Source organism: Anoplolepis gracilipes, chromosome 4 (assembly GCF_047496725.1).
Source record: "Anoplolepis gracilipes chromosome 4, ASM4749672v1, whole genome shotgun sequence".
Classification (NCBI taxonomy): Eukaryota; Metazoa; Arthropoda; class Insecta; order Hymenoptera; family Formicidae; genus Anoplolepis; species Anoplolepis gracilipes.
In genome coordinates, this window is record NC_132973.1 from 13,342,430 (window position 1) to 13,368,031 (window position 25,602).

Consider the following 25,602-nt stretch of genomic DNA (forward strand, 5'->3'; position numbering starts at 1 on the left):
TTATCATCTTTGATGTAGCGTATCTAAAAATGAACTGCACTTGCGCGGACTTGGTAGGTGACTAATCATGGCTAGTGTCTCTGTCTCACTTACTCTACCTCCCTCACTTTTCTTTCTCTTTCTAATTTACTAATGCACACTATACAGGGTGAGGCAACTAATATCAGGATACACACTATACAGGGTGACGAATCTACGAGTCTAATTCTCCGTTACTTTGAAAATGCAAGAAATTTTAAAAATAAATATTTGCTTTAAACGAATAAATATAATACAATAATAAACATTTTTATCTTAAGAAAAAAATTATTGTTCTAGTATTTATTTGTTTAAAGCAAATATTTTTCTTTTTAGAAATTTTTTTGCATCCTTAAAATAAATAACAGAAATATTTCAGATTCGTAGATTCGTCACCCTATATATATATATATATATATATATATATATATATAATATAAATTTACATATTTATTATATACACATATAAAATAGAAATCTTTTAAGATACAATTAATTGTATGGATAATATATCTTAGAAGATTTCTATATTTTTCACATTATTTTAATAATTTCTCTAATAGTATATATATATATTGTTATTGTTAAAATAAAAAAAAAGATTACGCGTAACTAAAATAATATATAATGAAATATATTAATAAACCTAAAATATTTCTGTACTTTTCAAATTCACAATTATAGATTTAGCACAGATATGAACCAACTGGTTACTTTACCGACTGTTTTACCGTGGCACCGAAAAATGGTTTTGATCATGTATGTAGTTCCTTCCGTTCTAAAAGAGATCCAGTTGGCGTTACCATACTGCAAGGAAAAAGTGTCATATGGAAAATGGCAGCGTGGCCTCTTTCAGGCTTCTCTCTGGTGAAAACTCTAGCATACCCGCCTAGCCGCAGTGCCCGCTGCCTGTCTGACATTATGGAAGTTGGAAGAAAACAAGGAGAGTAAGATGCGTGCGAATGTATATATGACAATGTGTGTGCGATCAACGTTTTCAATTTAACGATGGTATTGTGCGAAAAGTCATCGATCTTGGAAAAGCATTGACGCGAATTTTAGTCACGCTTGCGTTTTGCCGAAAGGAACGAAAAGGAAGATTTATACAACGATGCAAGACGACGACGAAATGTTGACGCGGGCAAATCAGGACACCAGTCTCTGCCGCGTCTGTCTGACTATGAATCATTACAATCAGTGCATCTTTCGCAAAAATTGGAACGATTCAGATAACGCGAGTACATCTGAACTTCTCTCGAAGAAATTGCAATTATGCGGTGGGGTGGAGGTTTGTTTTTGTTTGCTCTATTTGACATTTGTATTTATTTTTCATGTATACAAGGTAATAGGTTGATTTGATTTCTTCTATTTATCTAGGTTCAGGAAGACGATGGTTTGCCTTCTAACATCTGTACCAAATGTGAAAACAAAATTAATGTTGCCTATGAATTAAGGGAACAATGCCAGAAAGCAGACAAGGAGCTTAGAAAGCTTTATGGAATAACGTTGAACACAAATAACACTGGCAATTTTAATCCTACAAAAGTATTTATATTTATATGTAAATAAAATAATTTCAGCATTGTTCAAGCTATTGATTATATTTCTTTTTGCAGGATCAATATTGTCAAACCGAGCAATCTTTTATTCTGGATACAATCAAATTAGAGGACAATAAGGAATTAAGTATGGATAATAGAATTAATATAGAGAAAAATATCTTTATGATGGAATCAAGGAATGTTATGAAACATGAACAACCGGATGCTTTTAATCAAATAGAAAGTATTCTAATAGATAATGTACCAGATTTAGATTGCATTAATAAATGTAAACAACATGATAAAATAGTTATAAAGGAAGTTCATAGAACAAGAAGACTAACTATGTTCAAAAGAGTTACATCTATAGAAAATTTGAAGAATCATAAAGAAAGACAGAGAAGATATATCAAAAAGAGTACAAGCATTAAACGAGATATTAGCAATAGTGAGTATCAAACAAAAACGAAAAATATTGATAGAATGGATACGTCAGAATTTGAATTGCAATATAAATGTCCAAAATGTGATAGATTTTATTCCAGTAAAAAGTCTTTAGATAGACATACGTCAACTCATGATGATAAAGAGTTCAAATGTGATAACTGTGATAAACAATTTTTCTGTTTGGATAAACTGCATAAGCATTTTAATTTACACAAAACAAAGGAGAAGCCAGAACCAGTGTTTTGCAGAATCTGCAATAAAAGTTTTAGGAAAACTGATACTATGGTTAGACATTTGAATGTCCACAAGAGAGCGAATCCTAAGGAAGTTTTCTCTATATTAAAAGAGATACGAGACAAAAGAAAATTAGAAAATAATCCAGAAATCTCTGAAATGTCACTGCCTGTGATGGTGAATAAGGATGAAGCAATAGTGGATGATGGCAAATTGCAAAGCGAAAAAGAGGGCCCAACGAGAGAACTAAGGAAACGTAATTTAAAAACTGAGCAGAGAGATTCGTTAAATAGCGATTCGAGTGATGACAAATTTAAGTCTTTCGATGATACGTTGTTCTTTGACTGCAAATATTGCAGCAAACGCTTTAATAACGAAAAGAGCCTTCAACGTCATCAGTCAGTACATAAACAATTCGTTTGTAGCGTCTGTAACATGAAATTTTTCCGACAGGATAGGCTTAAGAGTCACATGGATCGATATGGTCATGATGAGAGCAAAACATGCTCGGAGCCGCAGAAACCACCTGACGATAAATCGGCCATTAAGTTGATAAACAGTTGGATCAGGGAAGAATTGGATTCCGATAACGAAGGCAAAGGCTTTCCCTGCAAGATCTGTGGAAAATCGTACGACACAAAGAAGTCTCTATTAAAACATCAAATGAAAACACATGGCGGACAAGACGAGTATTGCGCAAATTGCGGTGCAAGTGGCGTATGTATTTGCGCGGATAAGTATAAAGATCAGGAAAAAAGTAGCGAAAAGTTGAAGCTGTATACGTGCGAGGAGTGTAACAAGTCGTTCGAGAAGGAGATCAAGCTACAGAGGCATCTGCGAATTCACGAACGCGCCAAGGAACAGCAGGATACGAATTTCAAACGTTTCCTCTGTCATATATGCAGCAAAACGTTCCGGCAAAACACCGGTCTCATGTTTCACATGAGAACGCACACGGGTTACAAGCCGCACGTGTGCAAGTACTGCGGCCGCGGTTTCACGTCCAATTCGAACTGCATCAATCATGAGAGGACTCACACAGGCGATCGGCCGTTTGTCTGTCAGTATTGCAGCGCGGCTTTCGCCAAGTCGTGCACCCTCAAGGCTCACATCACCACGCACACTGGCGAGGCGAATTATCATTGTAAGACTTGTGGCAAATCGTTCCGCCGGCTAAAGTATCTCAAGGAGCATAGATTTACACACACGGGCGAGAAACCGTACGCATGCAAGATCTGTGGCACGGCTTACAGTCATTCCGGCAGCTTGTTCGTGCACGAGAAGAAGTGCAAGGCACAGTATAGCAATTATCAATCGGGAACCGTGCAAAACCCGCAGCAACAGACCACCTACTGCGGCCAGTCACCTCAGACGATTATTTCCGGCGGTATTTCTTCCGCGACATCTCCTTCCTCGGTTATCGCGCCCATCATCGCGACCACATTGCCTCAAGCTCATCTGAACGTCATTAACAGCACTCTGAATGTACAGACGAACAAGGGTTACATGGACGATATTCAGCGAATAAACGCGCATGCAACGGGTACGGCGACTGCGGTTGTCTCATCGGGTCTGCAACCGAACACTGACATTTCCGACATGAATTCCACTGTTAGGAACTTTGCTATTATCGGGCAAATGTTTCATACATAAAGGAAAGCAAGAAACGCAAATTATAACTCTACTGTGATAATTATCTTTTTTTTTATAATGAGATTTAGAAGGTAATATAACTCGTACTTTACATGCATATTCGTATCTTATACTTTGAATATAGTCACGTATTGAGTTTTTTCTTTCATAATCAGCATTATGATAAATGTTTTGTATCATATTATGATACGGGGAAATTGGGTATATATATATATATATATATATATATATATATATATATGTAGAATGTATATTTATATGTTACAATTATTAGGAATTTTTATTGTATAGAATTTTTACGGCAGAATTTTTATTAACGATATTATATCATTGAGATTATATTTGAAATATTTGATGACACATGTCATTTAGTAATGTTTTAATTATCACATTGTTATCATTATACATATGATCATATAATCATTATACAGATAGATCATCTATTGAATAAGATAAAGTCCTGTAAATCTATGTTAAATTTTTATAAGTTTTGTTTTTTATTATGAAAATAATTTTTATGAATTTTATAAAAAAGATATATTCTTTTTCTCAGTATTTTTTTCAACTTTTTTATATAACACAATGTCTTGTGTATACAATTTAATGAAATAAATAACTTTTGCACAAAGTTTATTCATCTTTCGAATTATTGAACGAAAATTATATATTTATATAATAATTTAATATTTTTAAATCTCTTTAAATAAATAATATGAATACATTTGTCTTTTATTTATAGAATTATTTTTTCTTTTTTCGGCATACATTTATAAGTAAAATTTATAATTAAATATTCTTAAATTAGAAATAAATATATCTTTATAGAAAGAATCAATACGCATGATTTTAGATTTTGTCACGTATGCATTTTTATATAATCTACAACAGACATTTCCAACAGTGTAATCATTTCTAAAGACAAAAGGTAAATCTTATTTTGTCTTTATTTTCTTAGTATTTATTTAGTCTTTATTGTTCTTATAGTGTCTTATAAGTTGTTTGAATACAAATATCGCTTATCTGAGAATTTCGTAAATGTAAAGATAGTTGTTGAATAATATCTTTGTTGACTGCAGACATAATTTTATCTCATGTAATATACAATTCTGTATCAGCATCGTTACTTGCAATTCGAGCTGTTTGATGGAAGATAATTCAGAATAACATCCAACAATTAGGTGACATGCAAAAGATGAAATAATGTTTACAAATTAATCAACATTTTTAAACGTCTTTTACATTTTGTTACATTACGCTCCCCCAACTCGCTCATATATTTCTCTTGCAAGTTTCCTTTGAAGCATTACGTGATCGATGCCAAGGTAACGAAGTGGGAAGTGGGAGGGGGTTGGGGGCAGACAGAGTTGGCGGGGATAAGGATAAATCAAATAAATAGAGCTCGGCGGCTTGGCTGACACTCAACAGCCGGTTTTATATCATTGGACGTGTCATTGTCGGTGACCTTAAAAGCGTCTTCATTTTCCTCGTAGAATTTGTCTGGAGTGAATTGTAAGTAAAACTCTTCATTTTTAAGATCCAAATTTGACTGATCAACTCGAGCCTGTAAATATCGTATAATATAATCGAGAATAATTCACAAAGAGAGTATTGAAACCGTTACCAGCCGGCTAATTAAAATAGCGATTCGCAAAAATATATTAAATGATCGTTTTGATATAATAACGAAGCAGCAATGATGATGAGATTGAAATAATGATTTGCAGCATGAATATATATTACGTTGTAGTAGAAATTTATCAGGAATGATTTGAAAGAAGAACGCCTTTTACTTGAACCTTGTTAGAAATGATGTAGAAGAAAGACGCCATTGTGTAACGGTGTAACGTAATATATATATATATGGTTATTGAAATTAGAAATAAGTCAGGATGTACGGGTAAAATATAAATCGCGAACAATGAGTAAGATTTTGATATTGTTTAATTAAATTTAAAATTCAAGCCTTCTCTCTTTAGTAACGAGATTTCCTTCTCATCAATGTAAAATCAATTAAAAAATTAGTAAGGCTCTCAAGGTTAAACACAAGTTTAAATTTGACTGGGCTAGTTAATAAAAACCAGACGCAGATAATGTTAGTTGTATACAGAACATAAATTTTTCTTGATGCGATACCAAATAATTAAATCTCAATTTGAGATTCTTATTTTAATAAACCTTGATCCTCTAAAGGGGAGGATTATTTAGTTATTTGGTATTATATTAAGAAAAACTTGTGCATAACTAATCAATTTCAATGAAAAATTAATTTATTAATGAGTAATTAATTTTCTTTGAATGATACACTATTATCTGCTTTTGGCTCTTACCAACTTCTTGAAATTTAAATCAATATGAGATGATGTAGAGAAGATTAGATATTAGAAATATATTACTGATTCATTCTTTGAATTATAATGACAATAACCCATATTCTGTATATAAATTCATGTATAAAAACACATTTAAAGATTTAACGATAAATGTGAGCTTAGAATATGGGCCAATAAGACCAAACAATAATAAATATCTTTTTTTTTTTTTTTAGCAACATGCCTTCCTATAAGCTGACTTATTTTCCTCTCAAGGCATTGGGTGAGCCAATTCGCTTCCTGTTTAGCTATGGTGGTACAGAATTCGTCGACGATCGTTTCAACAGAGAGGATTGGCCGCAAATTAAGCCTAGTATGTACATCTGCAAGGCGCGATCAATATTAATGACATATATCTTATCTTATTTTATTAGCATCTATTCATCTGTCGCAGCCACTTAATTTAGATCAAGTGTTTAAATCTGATTTATAGATATTTATGACAGCAGCAAAAAACATAATTTTTTCCGTTTTTTCTGGTACACTATTTTTTATATTGTATATTATTCTATTTTATTATAAATTTATTGAACTTTCATTCTATTATATATATCATTTTATTGAACTTTCTTGTATAGATCACAGAAGCAAAAATGAAGGTTATTTTCATTGTGTGACAATAGAAGTTTGTTTCTTATTATGTTTTGTAATGTCTTTCAAGACAATTGATATTGTCATACATATACAATGCTACGTATATGTATTTATCTGCTTTATGAAAAACATACTGTTTTCATCAAACAACTTATTGATATCAGTATTTACTACATGATCCAAGCTGATTAGTAAATTATTGATGCGTTATAAAAAATTTACAATTACAATTTAGACAGAAAGTCTTTTAAAGTACACAAAATATGCATAAGAGTATATATACATAAAGCAGTAAATCATTTTAATAAATTCTATATTAGATAATAGAACAATAAATAATTCTGATGAGAACAAATAAATTTATGTTGTTAAAAAGCTAATTAATAGATTTAAAAATAATATACAATTTAATTTTAATAATTAATTATTTATCATTAAAATTCTTTCTCTTAATATTTAGATACAGATATTATATAATAATTGTAATTTTATTGTGATATAAATTTAAATAGATTCTTTTACAACAAACTTTATATAATTTTTTTCTATTTTGTATTCATATGCTTCAATATCATTTTTTACAGCTACGCCGTTTGGCCAAGTACCTGTGCTTGAAGTAGACGGAAAGAAGATTGCTCAGTCTACAGCTATCTCCCGCTACTTGGCCAAACAATACGGTCTTGCTGGCAAAGATGATTGGGAATCTCTAGAAATCGACTCCACCGTCGATACAATACACGATTTACGCCTCAGTGAGTGTAGACACAATATACCATTTAGATTTTAATTTTTTTTCCTTTATTACTAGATGATGAGAAAATGATTTGAATCGCAATTTTAGTGAACTCAGATATCGTTGGCATACCGATTTAGTTGTAACAATGGAAACTATAAGTTTATATATATATATATACATATTTTTGTTTGTATATTTACAGTAATTTGATTTATTAAAATTAATCGTTTCAAATCCTTAATTGAAATTGCTTATTGATTTGTTCTTTTTTCCATCATAGAAATCGCGGCTCATCATTATGAAAATAATGAAGCGGTTAAAGAGGAGAAACTCAAAGTCGCCAAAGAGTTGGTGCCGTATTATCTGGAACGTTTGGACGCTCAGGTGCAGAAGAACGGTGGTTACTTCGTCGGCGGTGCTCTAACCTGGGCCGATCTCACATTTGTCGCTTTACTGGACTATCTAAATTATATGAGTCAGGAGAATATAATCGAGAAATATGAAAATTTGAAACAGCTCAAACAAAAAGTCGAGGAGGTACCGGCCATCAAAAGTTGGATTGAAAAGCGTCCGCCCAGCGATCTCTAATTTCATTGAATGATGGTTCATTTTTCTACCATCTATTTTCTACCTTTGATTGCTTGTTCATGTTAAACTATTTCGGTTTAACTTAATATCAATTTTTCTTTTTTCTACCGTGCTTAAATCTATATATGTATAATAGATTTAGAAATAGCACACACATGAGATATAGATATATATTTTAACACTCGTTAAAGGCTGTTGTATGTCTATTTCTGATAGAACCTTACCCAACAGACTGTTTTTGCATTATATAATTTTGTATTTCAATAAATCGTTATTTTTATTATTTTATATGATTTTGTTTGTATTCTGACAGATTTCATTGATATAGTCAGACTTCTTTGATATAGTCAGAATTTGCTATAATATGCCAGTATTCGTTACATTTTCCTTGTTCTTCCCCTTTTTATAAAATAATTTCATGTATATTCAAGTTGAAATAAATATTTTATTTATATTAAATGTATCCAGAAAAAAGTTTAACTTGAAGATAATGTAAATATTAAACATAGCCGAGAATCTATTTAATGAATATAATAAATGTGACAATTATTAGCTTGTCATGCGAAAACAGATAATACAGCACTGATATTACATAGGACAATATGCTGTCGAGGACTGTTAGCAGAAATTAATTTTACTTATGTTAGAATACTTTCGAATTACATATAAAATTAATTTAATATTTTGAATTAAATCAAGGTATATTGCCCTTAATCAATGTATTTAGGTTGTCAGCACTGCGGGGCCGCTTTTTTTTACAAAAGAAATTTAATTTAATAATACAGATATACTTTTACGAATAAATAGGACATGTGGAAAATCTTTATATTATATCGTTTGATATATTTGTTTTTATTTATTGCATATTTTATATACATATATAAAGCACAGTATAATCATACATAAGCTAAGAATAAAAAAAAAAAACTGACGTATATATTTCTATATTCAACACAAAATAAAAATATGCAGAAAAATTAATTTTAGCACATTATCGGTATACAAATTGATGTAAATATATATCATGATTCGTCACTGTTCCTAAAACATAAAGTCTCGATTTGAAGGGATAAAATCCCAATTTTAAGAGAAAATGTACATTTTTTGTGCTTTATGCAAATACTATATATGTATAGATTATCATATCAAGTTTATTAAGCTTTCAAAATATTGAATAAAAATTATATATATATCATTTTTAATTTAATATTTTAAAATATTTTTAAATAAGAATAGATACTTGTCTTTTATAGAATATATTTTTATTTTCTTTCTAGACATACATTTATGAAAATTAATTACAAATTAGAATTACGATTATAAAATTTGTAATTAAATATTTTTAATAAGAATTAAGTATATCTTTATAGAAAGAATTAACGATTATAAATTGTGTTACGTATGCCTTTTTATATAATTTGCGAGAGACATTTCTAGGAATATAATTATTTTTAAAAGCGGAGATAAACTTTTCTTTATTTCGCATTCAGTAGCCTACACAAGCTGTCTTTATTAATACAAATTATTATCTAGAACATGAAGTATCTGATAATTCTTAAAATGTAAATGTAAATAATAATTTCTGAACAATATCTGCGTAAGATTGCAGATAAATATTTGCATAACTTCACACACAATTTTGCTTCATCAGCGTCATTACTTGCAATTTGGCCGTTTGATAAAAGATAATTCACAATAACATCCAAAAATTTATAAATAACGTTAAAAAAATGATTAAACAATGTTTTCAAAATCATTCAACATCGTTTTTACATTTTTGTTTTTGATTATTGTGCTCTCCGGAAAGTTTCGATTCGCATATTAGACATATTATAGACATATTTCTCTTGTAAATTTTATTTGAAGCATGATATGACCCGAGACATTAAAGTGGGAGAGATATAGAGAGTGGACGGGATAAATAGACGAGTTAACAGATGGTTTTATATTGCTGCGCATTCATTGCAATCAGGTGTTCTAAAGTGCGTCTTCTTCATATTTCTTATAAAATTGGTTTCGAGTAAACTGTAAGTAGAATTTTTTTTTTATTTTTAAGTTCTAAAAATTTAACCAATCAACTCGGATCTGATGTAAACACTGTGATATAATATTTCGTAATATAATAATCAAATATTTTACATAAAAGGGCGCCAAGGCCGTTATCAGTCAGCTAATTGGCAGCTGATTGATTAATAGATTCACAAAATATATATGTGTAATTAATCATTTTGATATAATACGTATAATAATTTTGATATAAATCATTTTGATAAAACAAAACAGTATTAATGATGAGATCAAAAGAATGATTTCGGAATAATCACGGCAAGAGTACTTATGCGTTAGAGTAGCAATTTATATCTGTTTTAGGAATGATTTGCACAAGAGAGCTATTATATAAAAGGTTTTTCTTCCAAACCATTTTTGACCGATATAAATTTCCGTTTGCAATGTGGCGTCACATCGATATCAAAAACGTACAAATAAAATATGAATCGCGAACGATGAATAAAACTTATAAATTATTTAAGATACTGTTTAAAAGAATGGAAATTATATGTATAGTCTGAGTTATCATAATTTTTTAAGAGTACATTTATTTTTTTAATTTAAAAAAATGTATATACTGAATAAATTTTACGTAAAATAATTTATTTTATAAATATTATAAAACACATTAATCATATTAACTGTCACATTAACTAAAGTGAATAACTCGCTGAAGAAAAGCAAAATGTTTGCATTTTGTCAGTATATCGTCGGTTGGAATATTGCAGTAGATTAGCATCAACTGCATCTATTTTTAGACGCGTGTTCTGCTTGTAAAATCTGTCGTCAATTTGTGTCAAACGTGTTACAAATACGCTAAGTTTAACCGTCAAAATTTACTGTTACATTTTATCAACAAACTTTTGTTATATATTATATAGTGCTAATATTTTCTCTCTAATGATATATTATATCACATAAAATTCTATATTAAAGTTGTAACAGACAAAATTTACATCACTTGATAAAATCTGTTTTCGATAGATTTAATTCTCACTCTATAAAGTTTAAAAAAATATTTATATAAATTTAGATTGTGAATTTAAAAATTGCAACAGAGTATATGTGCACGAATGTTAGATATTACATTACATCAGATGTTATATAATTTAGACATTTCTGTGAAGAGTGTTTTTTTTAATTCATTATTTGATTTGATATAAGAAGAAATACTCATAATAATAATGATAAAAAAATACTTGTAACGATTACGTATCTTATAAGCGCATAATATTATATAATATTTAAGGTATATTCTAAAAATATTATAATAATCTAAAAATATGAATATATCTTAAATATTATATAATGTTATGCGCTTATAGGGGTATTATCACAATAAAAGTACACTTATGCATTTATAGAGAGGTTAATAGATTATCATGAGATTATTATCATTCTTATAATATTTTAAATGATAATAATTTCATTTTTAAATAAAACAGTAAGTGATTTTATAACTATTTAAATTTTGGTTTTCTCTCTCTCTCTCTCTCTCCCCCCTTCCCTCTCTTTCTTCTCTCTCTCTCTCTCTCTCTCTCTCTCTCTCTCTCTCTCTTTTCTGTTTCTCTTTCTCTCTATTTTAAGTTTTTGACGGAAAAAAATTTTAATACATTATTAAAATTAAAATTTTAATTTAAATTAATCTGGTTAAATCTGGTATTGGTTAAATATTAGTTTATAAAGTTTCATTCAAGTTTCAATTTATTTTAATTTTTACGTATACACACAAATTTAAAGTTTAGATATTGACCAAAGTTTATTAAATTTAATTATTTAAAAATTATTTAAAAGTTTATTAAGGTTCAAGCGTCATTTATATTAAATTTTCTTCCGATGTCAGTGTGAGATGATCTTGAGCAGATTAGATATTGAAACATATATTATACATTATTGGATTATTCCTCGAATTAATTACAATAAAATCGAAGAATAATAAATATATTCTTTTTCAGCAACATGCCTTCCTATAAGCTCACTTACTTTCCCATTCAAGCATTGGCTGAGCCGATTCGCTTCCTGTTCAGCTATGGTGGCACCGAGTTCATCGATGTTCGTTTCGACAGGGCAGATTGGCCGAAAATTAAGCCTAGTACGTAACTGCAAGATGCTGATCAATATTAATGACAAATATCTTATTAACATTTATTTATCTGTCACAATCATTTAATTAATTCAACTCGATGTTCTTTAAATCTGACTTACGAATAGCAGTGAAAAAAACCTGATTCTCATATTTCTTTTTCTATTTTCGAGAGCATTAATTAATTTTTTATTGTAGTTTAGTTTTTTGTTTTTCAAAGGTGATATGATATATCATAACATTCTTTTTGTATATATTATTATTCTATTATTAGATCTATTATTTTATTGAATCTCCTCACGTATTACTAGAACCGGAAATGAATGTATCGTGCGCGACAATAGAAGTTTCTCTTTCTTATTGTGCATTTACAATACCCTACAGGATGACAATCGACATTATTATACGAATATAATGCTCTGTATTCAACTGTTTAATGAAAAACATGCTGCGTTCTATAAATGTTTTCAATATATAAACGGTCTGTTGAAAAACATTTCTGCATAATTCCGATAAATTACGGATATTACTTATACGAATTACGGATATTATAAATTTACAATTTAGAGAGAAGTTTTTTAGAGCACACAAAATATATATAAAAAACAGTAAATTGTTCCAATAAATTCTACATATCTAAGAACAATAAATAAATATCATAAAAATAGACATGTTTAAACATTATATTGCTAAAAACTTAATTTAACATCATATTAATATTAAATTATATATGAATAATTTAACAATTAGTTATTAAGCGGTAAGGTTCTATCTCTTAATATTTAGAAACACAAATACCGTAAAATAATTTTAAATATAATATTATCGTGATAGAAGTTTTTGAATAACTTTTCTTTGTAAAAAAATTTAAATTTAAATTTTTCATATTTTATATTTATACATTTTAATATCATTTTTCATAGCTATGCCATTTGGTCAAGTACCTGTTCTCGAAGTAGATGGGAAGAAGATCGCTCAGTCTACAGCTATCTCCCGCTACTTGGCAAAGCAATACGGTCTTGCCGGCAAGGACGATTGGGAGTCTTTGGAAATCGATTCCACTGTTGATACAATACATGATTTACGCACTCGTAAGTGTCGACGTATCATATTATTTATACTCTCAATTTTTTCTTTTATTTTTTTTGTTTATGATTACAATGTTTAAGGAAATTCGAAATAATTTTAACTGCAATTTCCGTAAACTTAGCTATCGATACTACAGATATATCGATTTATTTATAAATAATAATTAAGGTGTGATAAAGAATTAATTGTAAGTATTTTTTTGAGTATATTTACAATATCATAAATTTAATTTGTCGAAATTAATTGTGTCACACGCTGATAAAATTGCTTATAACGACTCTTTCTTCTGTTCATGTTTTTATTATAGATATTGCAGCTTATCACTATGAAAACAATGAAACGGTTAAAGAAGAAAGACTCAAACAGGCCAAGGAAAAGGTGCCGTATTATCTGGAACGTCTGGACGCTCAGGTGCAAAAGAACGATGGTTACTTCGTTGGCGGTGCTCTAACCTGGGCCGATCTCACATTTGTCGCTCTATTGAACTATTTAAATTTTATGATGCAAGAGGATATAATCGAGAAATATGATAACCTGAAGCAGCTCAAACAAAAGGTCGAGGAGATACCGGCTATCAAGAGCTGGATTGAAAAGCGTCCGAGCGATATAAATCCATAAATGTCATCAATGTCACTTCTGTATTTTTATTGATAATTGATTTTTTGATTATTAATTGCTCGTCTGTCATTTTGGACCAATAATTATTTTTTTCTGTCAACGTATTTAAAGGAGAAGGGTCAATAAGGCCCACTTTTGGACCCCTCAGAATTTCGTTGTAACTCATCAGAATTACTTCTTAATACATAAGAAACTAAATTGAGCTAATTTTAACCTAACACATGTTCAACGTATTCGTTATCTTGTTTTAACAAAAATTCGTATTTATGGATATTTTTTCTAATATTACACAATTCGCCTGAAAATCTTAAATATTATATTAGACATAATTACGTTGAACATGTGCGTTTAGGCTAAAATTAGCTAAATTTAGTCTCTCATATATTAAATTAATTATAATAAGTTACAAAGAAATCCTGGGCCAAAATCGGGCTTTATTGATCCTCCTTCTTTTTATATTATATATGATAGATTTCGAACTACGTACCAAATATATATTTTAATATTTGTTGAAGGCTGATTGTTATTCATATATTAATGCTATGATAACAAGAATACTGTAAAGCTTATTTTTAATGAAACCTTAATGAGAGACTATTTCTCATTATATATATATAGTTTTATACTTCAATAAATCGCTGCTTTTATTATTTTGTGCGTGTGTTTAAGTTGATTTTATTTGTATTCACGCAGATTTCATTTTTTCGATTCATTTAGAATTTGTTAAAGCATATTTATATTCTATTTACTGTACTTTCTTTCCTTTATTTATAATATATATATATATATATATATATATATACTGTACCTTTATTCTCATTTAATCTTTTTCATTTTATAAAATAATTTTTATATTTATATTTAAAGTGAAACAAATATTTTATTTTTACTAAATGTGTTAAAAAAAATTTTGCGTTGGAGAAAAAGAAATCGAAAGCGATATAGAATCTCTTTAGAGACTCTCTTTAATAATGTAAACAAATTCACTTTCTGAGATAAAATATCTTAGATTAAATATGAAGGTGTTTTTCAAGAGCTAACCAAGTAGAAAAGTTACGATAATATCAAAGTAACGTCAAATGACGTTAATAACTTTATTTAATTAATAACTTCTCTTATTATAATACATATTTTCTCTTTAGAACAATCATATCCTTTGGTAATAATATCTTTGGTATTTATTTTGAAAGATAGTATTTTTATACACACATTCTCTCTTATATCTACTCTATGAAAATAAAAATTACATTTTGAGATAAATACTACAAAATGTAAAATAGCACTTAGTCGCGGAGAGCACAGCGAATGTATTAAATAATTTGTAACAATTTTCAACTAAAACTATTGTTATAACTGCTAACAGCACGCAGAAAGAAACATCTAATAGCAATAATTGCAACACATTTCTTGACATGCATCTTTGTAAAATATCGACTCTGCGTTATTAGTTCCCCTACCTCTCATCAAGTCATTCCCAGGTAGAATAGAAAGTCACAATAATGTCAAAATACGTCAAAATGACATTATTGTGACTTTCTATTCTACCTGGGAATGTAGGGGAACTAATAACGCAGAGTCGATATTTTACAAAGATGCTGCCATGTCAAGAAATGTGTCAAAAATGTAATTTTCAAAATGTAATTTTTATTTTCATAGAGTAGATATGAGAGAGAGTGTGTGTATAAAAATACTATCTTTCAAAATACATACCAAAGATATTATTACCAAAGGATATGATTGTTCTAAAGAGAAAATATGTATTATAATAAGAAAAGTTATTAATTAAATAAAGTTATTATATAAAGTTATTATAAAAGTACAAATCTATATTCCTATATATATATATAGATATATAACATCATAATATACAACTTTTAAGAAGTTTTAAATGTTAATGTTTGCAAAATAAATAAGTTTTGTGAGCTAGTCTATTATACCCAGCATGAAAAGCATATCGGGCTAAGCAAATCTAGTCTTTTATTATTAAATCAGTAATCTCGTCTATTAAAACTATTATTTTATAATAAACTTGTATTTTTTCTTATAGTAGATATTCCAAAGAATATTTTAGTAAAAAAAAAGAATCGATTTCTTCATTTTTAATATGTTGAAAATTTGTTTAACGCTTAGGTAAGCGATTATGGCCCGGGTTCCCCTATGTATAAATAAAATAAATATAACATAATTAATTTACTATTGTATAAAATACAGGCAATACATTACTGAAAATATCTCTTAAGATATCGAGATATCATGATGTGGCTTTTACAGTTGTTATGTCGCTATAGATTATCGCAAAGTATACATGCAGTGCAATCGAAAGTCGTGTCCGTTATTTGGAATCAAGAGAAGAATTATAATCACGAAGTAACTGATAACACATGTGTGCAAATTTTAAATAACATCGCGATAAAGATTATTTTCGAGCATGGTAATCCTTCTCTGGAAAATTTGTAATAAATTGTTAATACATTTGATACACATTTTAGTAAAAATATTTTGGTAATATTTAGGACAATCAGACTAGTTTGTCATATATAGATTTCCCTAAACGTCTGGTGCAAATTTTGTTGGCAGAAAAACTGCATATTTTACATAGAACAATGTACTTGCTGTCAGTGGGAAATATGGGCAGAAATATAGTTAATTTTACTTATATACATTAGAATATGTAACTTTAGGGGAAGAAGTTCTGACGTATTACACATTTTGACACAAGAATATGCGGAAAAATTAATTTTTGCACATTATCGGATTACAAATTGAATATAATTATAATTATTTATGATACGTCACTATTTCTAACAAAGTCCCGATTTTTAGAGAAAATTTACATTTTTTATTAGTGCTCCATGTAAATTTTATGTTTATGTTATAGGTATAGATTATAAATGATCATACAGTTTACTCGCCTTTCAAAATATTGAATAAAAATTATATATTTTTTTTAAATTTAATATTTTTAAATATCTTTAAATAAGTATGGAGATATTTGTCATCTAAGAAATATACAAATTTTTATTTTTTTTCCTAGGTATACATTTATAAAAATTAATTACAAATTGAGATTACATTTACAAAATTTACAATTAAATATTTTTTAATCAATATTATTAAGTATTTATTTATAAAAAAAACTAACGATTTTAAATTGCCACATATACCTTTTTATATAATTCACAAGAGATCTCCAGCAATATAATTATCTTTAAAGGCAGAGATAAACTTTTTATCTTTATTTCGCTTTTATTGATCTACACAAGTTGTCTTTACCAATGCAAGTTATCTAATCTATTAAAGGATTGAGTATCTAATAATTCTGAAAATGTAATAATAATAGTCCCCTCCCCCCCTTGAACAACATCTCTGTTTGCGTAAGATTGCAGACAGGCACTTACATAAGTGTATCCCACAGTACACAATTTCGCTTTGTCAGCATCATTACTTGCAATTCAAACCGTTTGATGGAAGATAATTCAGAATAATGTTCAAAAATTAAAAGGCGTTTAAAAGATTAAACAATGTTTTAAAAATTAATTAATATCTTTTACATTTTTGTGAATTGTGGTTTTTGCAAAATTTTGACTTGCTCATATTTTTTTTGTATTTTTTTTTTTATTAAAAAACGTTTTTTTTAATGTCAAGGTAACAAAGTGGAAGGGATAGTTTGCGGCATAAATAACTGGACGAGTTTAAGCAGGTTTTATCTTGTTAGACATCATTATAGTGACTAAATCCTAAAAGATTTTTTCCATCCTTTCTGCAGACTTTATTTCGAGCAAATTGTAAGTAGAACATTTCGTTATTTTTAAAATTTATACTTGATCGATTAATTCGAATTTGTAAGCACCGTAATATAATATTTCAAATATTTTACATAAAAGAAAATTGAATAGTTACCGGCCAGCTAGTTGATTAATAGCGATTTGCAAAAATATATTAATTGTTTTTAATATAATAATGAAGCAGTAATGATGAGGAAATCGAAAAAATCATTCGGAATAATCGCTATAGAATTATTTGCAAGAGAGTCATTATATAAAAGGCGTTTGTCATATTAATCTAAATCTAAATTATTTTTGACTGATAAAAAGTTATAACGCAATGTGGCGTAATCACTTCATGGCGATATCAGGAACGTATGCAGGAACGTAAACAGAATAAAGTAACCACGAACCAATGAATAAAATTTAGATATTTTGTTTAAAAGAAGTGGAAATTTTATTTACGACAATATTTTTTATGAGAAAAATATTTTAAATGACAATAATTTATATTTGTAAATAGTAATATGGTTTTATAAAAAACCTATTTAAATTTTTGTTAAATTTTGCCTCTACTTTAAATCTTTGACGGAAAAAGTTTCAACAAACCTAAATTAATCTAAATTTTAATTAAATTAATTTGGCTAAATGTGATACTAGTTAAATAAAGGTAAAAATTAGTTTTTAAAGTTTCATTCAAGTTTCTATTTATTTTAATTTTTATTTATAAACACACTAGTTTAAAGTTAGATATTGATAAAAATTTATTATTAAATTTGACTTTGTTGAAGTCTTTTAATAACCTTGTTCCATCAGTATGAAATAAGATTCTGAAAAGATTAGATATTAAAAACATATATTATGCATTATTAGATAATTCTTTCAATTATAATGATAATGAGACCAAATGATAAACATTTTTTCAGTGACATGCCTTCTTATAAGTTGACGTATTTTCCTGCTAAAGCAATGGCTGAACCGATTCGCTTCCTGTTTAGCTATGGTGGCACCGAATTCATCGATGATCGTTTCAATTTAGAGGATTGGTTAAAAATAAAACCAAGTATGTATATCTGCAAAACATGATAATCAATATTAATGATACGTGTGGTATTAACATTTGTCCACTTATCTCACTGTCAGTCGCTTAATTAATTCAGCTTGACTGTTCTTCAAATTTGATTTATGGACATTACATATAAAAATACAGATACTATAAATATTATTGTAAATATAAAATTATCATATGATGGGAATTTTTGCGTTAGCATTTACAAAATTTTTACTCACAATTTTACTTATATATTTTATACTCATACACTTTAATATCATCATTTAGCTACGCCATTCGGTCAAGTACCTGTTCTCGAAGTAGATGGAAAGAAAATCGCTCAGTCTACAGCTATCTCCCGCTACTTGGCAAAGCAATACGGTCTTGCTGGCAAGGATGATTGGGAGTCTTTGGAAATCGACTCCATTGTCGATACAATACACGACTTACGCATCAGTAAGTATAGACATCATATATTATTTTCAATCTCTTCTTCCATTTTTCTGTTTATTATTACTACGAAAATTTGAAATAATTTTATCCTCTATTCCCATGAGTTCAGCTATTGATATTACAGACATACTGATTTATTCGTGACAGTAAAAACAATTGGCAATATTTTTTTTTACAGTATTACAAATTTAATTTATCGAAATTAATCGTTTTAAACGCTTAATTAAAATTGCTTATAACGACTCATCCTTCTTTTTTTTGTTTTTATCGTAGAAATTGCGGCTTATCACTATGAAAGCAATGAAATGGCTAAAGAGGAGAAATTCAAACATGCCAAGGAGACAGTGCCGTATTATTTGGAACGTTTGAACGCTCAGGTACAAAAGAATGGCGGTTATTTTGTCGGCGGTGCTCTCACTTGGGCCGATCTCACATTTGTCGCTCTACTGGACTATCTAAATTATATGAGTCAGGAGAATATAATCGAGAAATATGAAAATTTGAAACAGCTCAAACAAAAGGTCGAGAAGATACCGGCCATCAAAAGTTGGATTGAAAAGCGTCCGCCCAGCGATCTCTAATTTCATTGAATGATAGTAATTTTTCAACTATCGATTACTTGTTTATATCAAGCTATTTCTTCAAGCTTTGAATCAATTTTTTTTCTCCTAATATTAAATTAAATTTGTATATGATTTACATAAGATATGTGATTTAAGCATGATGGTATCTAAAAAATGCGTGACGGGATCTGGATATAGATATTTTAATATTCAGTGAAGGTTGATTGTCTATTTATTATGCTATATATTATGATTATCATTTTTATCATATATACAAGGATAATACAAGGATAATAAGATGCTGATGAATAAAATTATCTATCTACAAGGATAATAAGAATATTCTTATTGCTATTTTTAATGAAACTTTAATGAAACTATTTTTTTACATTATATAATTGCACTTTTCAATAAATTTCTACTGTTATTATATAATGTGTGTGCGAATTGATTTTACTTGTATTTACTTTTCCTATTTATTTAAAATTTGTTAACCATGTTATATTCTTGTAATCACTGTACCTTTCTTCCTTCGATTTCTCTTATTTTATGAAGTAACTTTTATATTTTATATCATATTTATATTTTATATTTGTATTTAATTTGAAACAAATATTTTATTTATACTAAATATGTCTAGAGAAAATTTTGTGTCGAAGATAATGGAAATATTAAGTAATATAGTCAAACATCTTTAATGTAAGAAATTTCGTTTATTGAGATTAAATATATATGTATGGTCCCTCTCTTTCTTGGATGAGCATCTCATCAGAGATGTCGACTTTTGAACAAGTATTAAGTCGCTTGCTTAAAGTTCTCAGTTTCTATATATAATAAATTAATTGTGCAGTGCGTAATTGACATACAATTGTATTCACCTCAGGTAACAATTGTTTTTTTGTTTACATTGTTTTTGGTTCGTTACGTTTCATAAGCCGGACGTATATTACTTTTGTATTGACAATTTTCGATTTTTTAGAACTCGAACATCTGAAGAGGACCCAAACCAAAGGTCGAAACGTTATGTAATATTTTATAAAAAATAAATAAATATCCTTTGCTAGTCAGATCGATATATTTAAAATTTTTTTCACTTTATTTTTTAAATATATATGTTTTTCATGTTCGCTAATAACTTGCAAATGTACGATAAATAAAATAAATGTGACACATAATTAATTTGTCATCGTGAGTAGATAAATATAGCATTGCAAATAGCTTCCATAGAATATTATGACGTAACTTTTTTAGCTGCCATTCTATTATATCGTTATCGTAGAGTGTAGAGGATACGTGTAACTCAACCGAAGGTCGCGCGAGTTAATTGGAATTGGGACTATAGCTAATCACCGAGTAACGTGCGTATGAGTTTGCAATATATTGTACATTGTAATAAAGATCACTTCCGAGTATGCTTTTCTGAAAAAATTTCAACAAAACGTTTACACGTTTGATAAAAATAGTTTTGCAAAAACTATTTTTGTAATATCGGACAATCATAATAATCTGTCAAAATATTAGATTTCGCAAAGTGTTTGCTGCAAATTTTGTTAGCAAAATGAATGCATATTTTACACAGAACAATGTATATGGCGGCTTGATAATATAAAAAATCAAGTAGAGCTTGGCATACTTGCAACAAAAGCACAATCTGTATTTGACAGAATCTGCTATCACGCCATTAAATATGTTAACAGAATAAAAACTTTACTTCAGACGCAGTTATCAATCTGTTATAATTTTTGTCCGAATCTGCTTGTATACTACAACATTTCTTTCTGTATTCTATATTAACATTTTGTATACTAACAAGGTTATTGAGGTATTTTTTAATATTAAACTATTTAATATATAACTAAAATTTTTGAAAACCAATTTTTTAGGGTATTTTTTTTTAAAGAATTGTTTTAAAATTTGTCGATATATTTTTTAAAAATAAGTTGATAAAACAAAAGATTGATAAAGTATTAAAGAAAAAAACAACGTTCAAATTTTTCGTATTGATTTTCTTCTTAATCTTATCTTTTTTTACAATAGTAATATTATATAATATTATGTAATTATATAATTTTTTTATATTAATTGTAATTTTTTTATTATCTCTTTATATATTCAGCGCTAATATTTTCTGATTTTTATCACACATTATATTTTTTTTTTGTATCTTTTTTATGCATACAAAATTTGTCGAGTCATTGAGGAACTGGTTATCTCTATTAATGACACATAAAAGAGATACAACGCTATTCAGATAATGATATATTTTGCAGATAATCTCAGTATTTACAGAACCACCTTTTTTTTAATGTGATAAATCCTGAAAGTACGAGATCACATTGACATGCAAATGCGATGAATATTTACGTTGACATTGAGCAAGTAAATTGTATAATTAAATTTTTCATTTATAATTCTATTATTAACAGAAGCGGAACATTATGTATGTAGCATAACTCATTATTACAATTGCATATCTTTTGAATAAATATTTTAAAAAATTTGTCTAATTGATAACATCGCATACATATGTATATATATGTTTATCGAGTACTGAGTTATTATCGTAGATAATATATATTTGCCTTGTCACGTTTTGATGACATACAAACAGCATAATGTATGACATAACAAAGTGAATGAATAAGTTATTTTCTGCTGTCACGATTATTGCATTAAAAGTGAAATATATAATATTTTTTACCTTACATTTTATTATCTGTTTGTGATTTTGTATTATGTTATTTAAAATTTTTTAATATGCTCTATATACTTACTTTCTACATCTTGTATATTTAATAAAAAATTATCCATCTAATACAAAGTACATTCTTGTTTTTTAATATATAGCTAATATTTAATTAATTTTTTAAATGTATAGTTAATTTTGCTTATAATTTAACTATGTAACTCTGGCATTACACATAAAGTTAATTTTATATTTTAAATTAAATCAATGACAATATCAATCAAGCGTTTTTGCGAATATAATATCGCGGCATCGCTTTTTTTCTTAAAGACATGTAATTTAGAACGACAAATATCGTTTTTATGAATAAATTATATTTAGAAAATATTTATACTTTCTAATATACTTATTCTTATATATTTTAAAGCACAATATAGACAGTTAAAAATAACAGAAAAATTCTGACGTATTTCTTTATTTAACTGAAAACACAGAAAAATTAATACATTTTATTTTTATTATTATTTTTAACATATTAGCGATATAATTATTATCGATACCTCGCTGCTCTCAATGATAACATTCGAATTTTAGAAGAAAATGCACATTCTTCTTCACCTACAAATTCTGTATATATCATAAATAATAGATCAATAGCTAGATAGATAATTTTCGTATAGATCAGATATCCAACAAGTTATTTTATATATTATATGTGTATAAGAGTATCCAGTATTCTTCCATAGTGTTCTCGAAACATGTTTCCAACATGACTGATTGATATATACAGTATTCGTCTAACAAGATAGTCAGTCGTTTTCCGTTGGCAACGAGCTCCACATCGGCTGTCAGGCTCTCAATTGTCACAAAAGTTACAGATTATTAACAAGGTGAAGAATTATATTTCGTCTCTTCATTTCATAAATTGTCCTTTGATTAAATAGATATAATTTATAAAGTGATATTTTAATGAATAATCAATATTTTAATGAATATTCAAATTAAAATCAGTTTAAAAATACTTTATAATATAAATACAAAAAATATCCCTAATGTAGGATGATAAATTGAACCAAGTATGTGTGAAGAAATATATATGAAGGAGAGTGTATAAAAAATATACTGTTTAAAAGTATATTGTATGTGTTGACCGTGCAAATGTAATTTTCAGAACATGTCAACACACAAGCTAATATATTTCAATATCACTGGCCTTGGGGAGCCAATTAGGTTCTTGTTAAATCAAAGTGGCATCAAGTTCGAGGATGTTAGAGTCGAAATTGAAGATTGGCCGAAGCTGAAACCTAGTACGTTATATAATTTTACATACTATGATTATAAAATTATAGATAATCTTGACTATAACTTTCAATTATTCCTTTTTTCCGACTGTGTTTGATTAATTTTATGAAACTTATTTTTTGATTGTTAAATTAATTGTTAAAGACATGTTTTATTATATTCTATAATTCAATTGGATTTTAATGAATGTCAGGCATGCCCATGGGACAAATACCGGTGCTCGAGGTCGACGGTAAGCAGTATAATCAATCCAAGGCAATTTCTCGCTATGTCGCTAAGAAAGGCAATTTGTATGGTTCTAACGAACTCGAGGCCATGGAGATCGATGCTACAGTCGATAATATCGACGATATGAGACTAGGTATGAGATTGGTACAGGCACACAGGTACAGGAAAGTTGACAGATCGTAATTACGTAACTGCTATATGTAACACGTACATACATATAACTCATGACTTTTCAGTTACGTTGACGTAAGATATAAGATATATAGTCAACATATGACATTCACGTTATATACAAGATACATTGTGTCGAAAAAGAGCTAAGATCATCTTTGAAATCAACAAACTGTACATTATTCCTGAACAATTGTCGCGCTCTACATCATTGTTACTTTTTTCTTTCGCGGTTCTTCTCTCCTTTCGTAAAAAAAATATTATATCATTATATGTGTAAAACTTCAACATAGATTAATTCTTGTAGCTCTATCCACCTACTATTGGGAAAAAGATCCCGTTTTCAAGGAGAAACTCAAACAGATCGCCTTCGAAAAGTGGCCCTTCTTTCTCGACAAGCTCGAGGCTCAAGTTAAGAAAAACGGCGGATACTTTGTTAACGGCAAGGTAAATAATTTTTGAACATTTCGCACGTAATGTTGTCTAAATTATTTTTATCTTTGCAAGAATATAAAAATACTTTATCTTTATTTTCCTTTTTTTAGCTATCGTGGGCAGATCTCCTTTGGACTGCATATTCTGATTATCTAACCGTTGTCCTGAGCGAAGATCCAAATAAAAATCATCCGGAATTAAAGAAATTGGTGGAGAAGGTTCGCGCGCTTCCCAATATTAAAGCATATATCGAGAAGCGTCCCAAGACTCAAGTGTAAAAATAAAACAATCTATGTTTTTATACTTTCTTGCTGATTGCACGTATTTTACGTCTACTGCTAACTCTTTCCACGATATTTTGTAAGAAAATTATATACTAATTATAAGTAGTTTTAGCTGCTTACTTGTAATTTTTTCAAACAATCGCTAATATTGCTATGTAAATGCAAAGAAAATTAATCAAATAAAAATGTTTTAATTTACTTTGTCAAAATCTTTATTTTTAACTTTTTTTTAGAAGAAATTATCTTATCATTGTTTTTTTCATTAATGTAGAAATATTCGAGATAATAATCTACGAAAAATTTAAAGATTTTCTGATAAGCACATCTTTCTAAAGTGATAACAGATAACTATGTTTATATAACTGTTAACATATTGCAACAGATAATCGTTGCATTTCTATTTAATAAATTATATTGTACAATTACTGTTTATGCAAATAGCAATAGGAATTCAGCATATACAGCCATATTTATTATTGAGCAAATAAGATATAATTTGGTACAATTAACATGAAGTAGATAACAATAAATGTTGCAGTTTATTTGAAGTTACCATATATACATGACAAGCTGATGACACCAATACAAAATATCATAACTGCATTGTCCGGTTACAATCATTTTTAAAATTTTATTTTGCCAGCAA

At 28.3% G+C, this 25,602-nt stretch overlaps 4 protein-coding genes across 4 annotated transcripts; all 4 read left to right on the forward strand.

The window, feature by feature from the left end:
* Positions 1-921: 921 nt before the first annotated feature.
* LOC140665047 (uncharacterized) lies at positions 922-4,089 on the forward strand. Its single transcript, XM_072890727.1, has 3 exons — positions 922-1,306; positions 1,396-1,563; positions 1,635-4,089. The coding sequence occupies exons 1-3, from the start codon at positions 1,130-1,132 to the stop codon at positions 3,891-3,893; spliced, it is 2,604 nt and encodes an 867-aa protein (XP_072746828.1). The 5' UTR covers positions 922-1,129; the 3' UTR covers positions 3,894-4,089.
* A 1,153-nt stretch (positions 4,090-5,242) lies between these two features.
* Positions 5,243-8,468, forward strand: LOC140665450 (glutathione S-transferase-like). Its single transcript, XM_072891602.1, has 4 exons — positions 5,243-5,402; positions 6,439-6,575; positions 7,441-7,608; positions 7,873-8,468. The coding sequence occupies exons 2-4, from the start codon at positions 6,443-6,445 to the stop codon at positions 8,178-8,180; spliced, it is 609 nt and encodes a 202-aa protein (XP_072747703.1). The 5' UTR covers positions 5,243-5,402; positions 6,439-6,442; the 3' UTR covers positions 8,181-8,468.
* A 1,430-nt stretch (positions 8,469-9,898) lies between these two features.
* On the forward strand, positions 9,899-14,669 carry LOC140665449 (glutathione S-transferase-like). The gene is made up of 4 exons (XM_072891600.1): positions 9,899-10,207; positions 12,185-12,321; positions 13,236-13,403; positions 13,709-14,669. Exons 2-4 carry the CDS (start codon positions 12,189-12,191, stop codon positions 14,017-14,019), a joined length of 612 nt encoding a protein of 203 aa, XP_072747701.1. The 5' UTR covers positions 9,899-10,207; positions 12,185-12,188; the 3' UTR covers positions 14,020-14,669.
* Positions 14,670-17,464: 2,795 nt separating this feature from the next.
* Positions 17,465-25,154, forward strand: LOC140664529 (uncharacterized). The gene is made up of 9 exons (XM_072889702.1): positions 17,465-17,804; positions 18,710-18,846; positions 19,123-19,290; positions 19,561-19,865; positions 23,346-23,426; positions 23,708-23,843; positions 24,032-24,199; positions 24,545-24,684; positions 24,783-25,154. The coding sequence occupies exons 2-9, from the start codon at positions 18,714-18,716 to the stop codon at positions 24,948-24,950; spliced, it is 1,299 nt and encodes a 432-aa protein (XP_072745803.1). The 5' UTR covers positions 17,465-17,804; positions 18,710-18,713; the 3' UTR covers positions 24,951-25,154.
* The last annotated feature ends 448 nt before the right edge of the window (positions 25,155-25,602 follow it).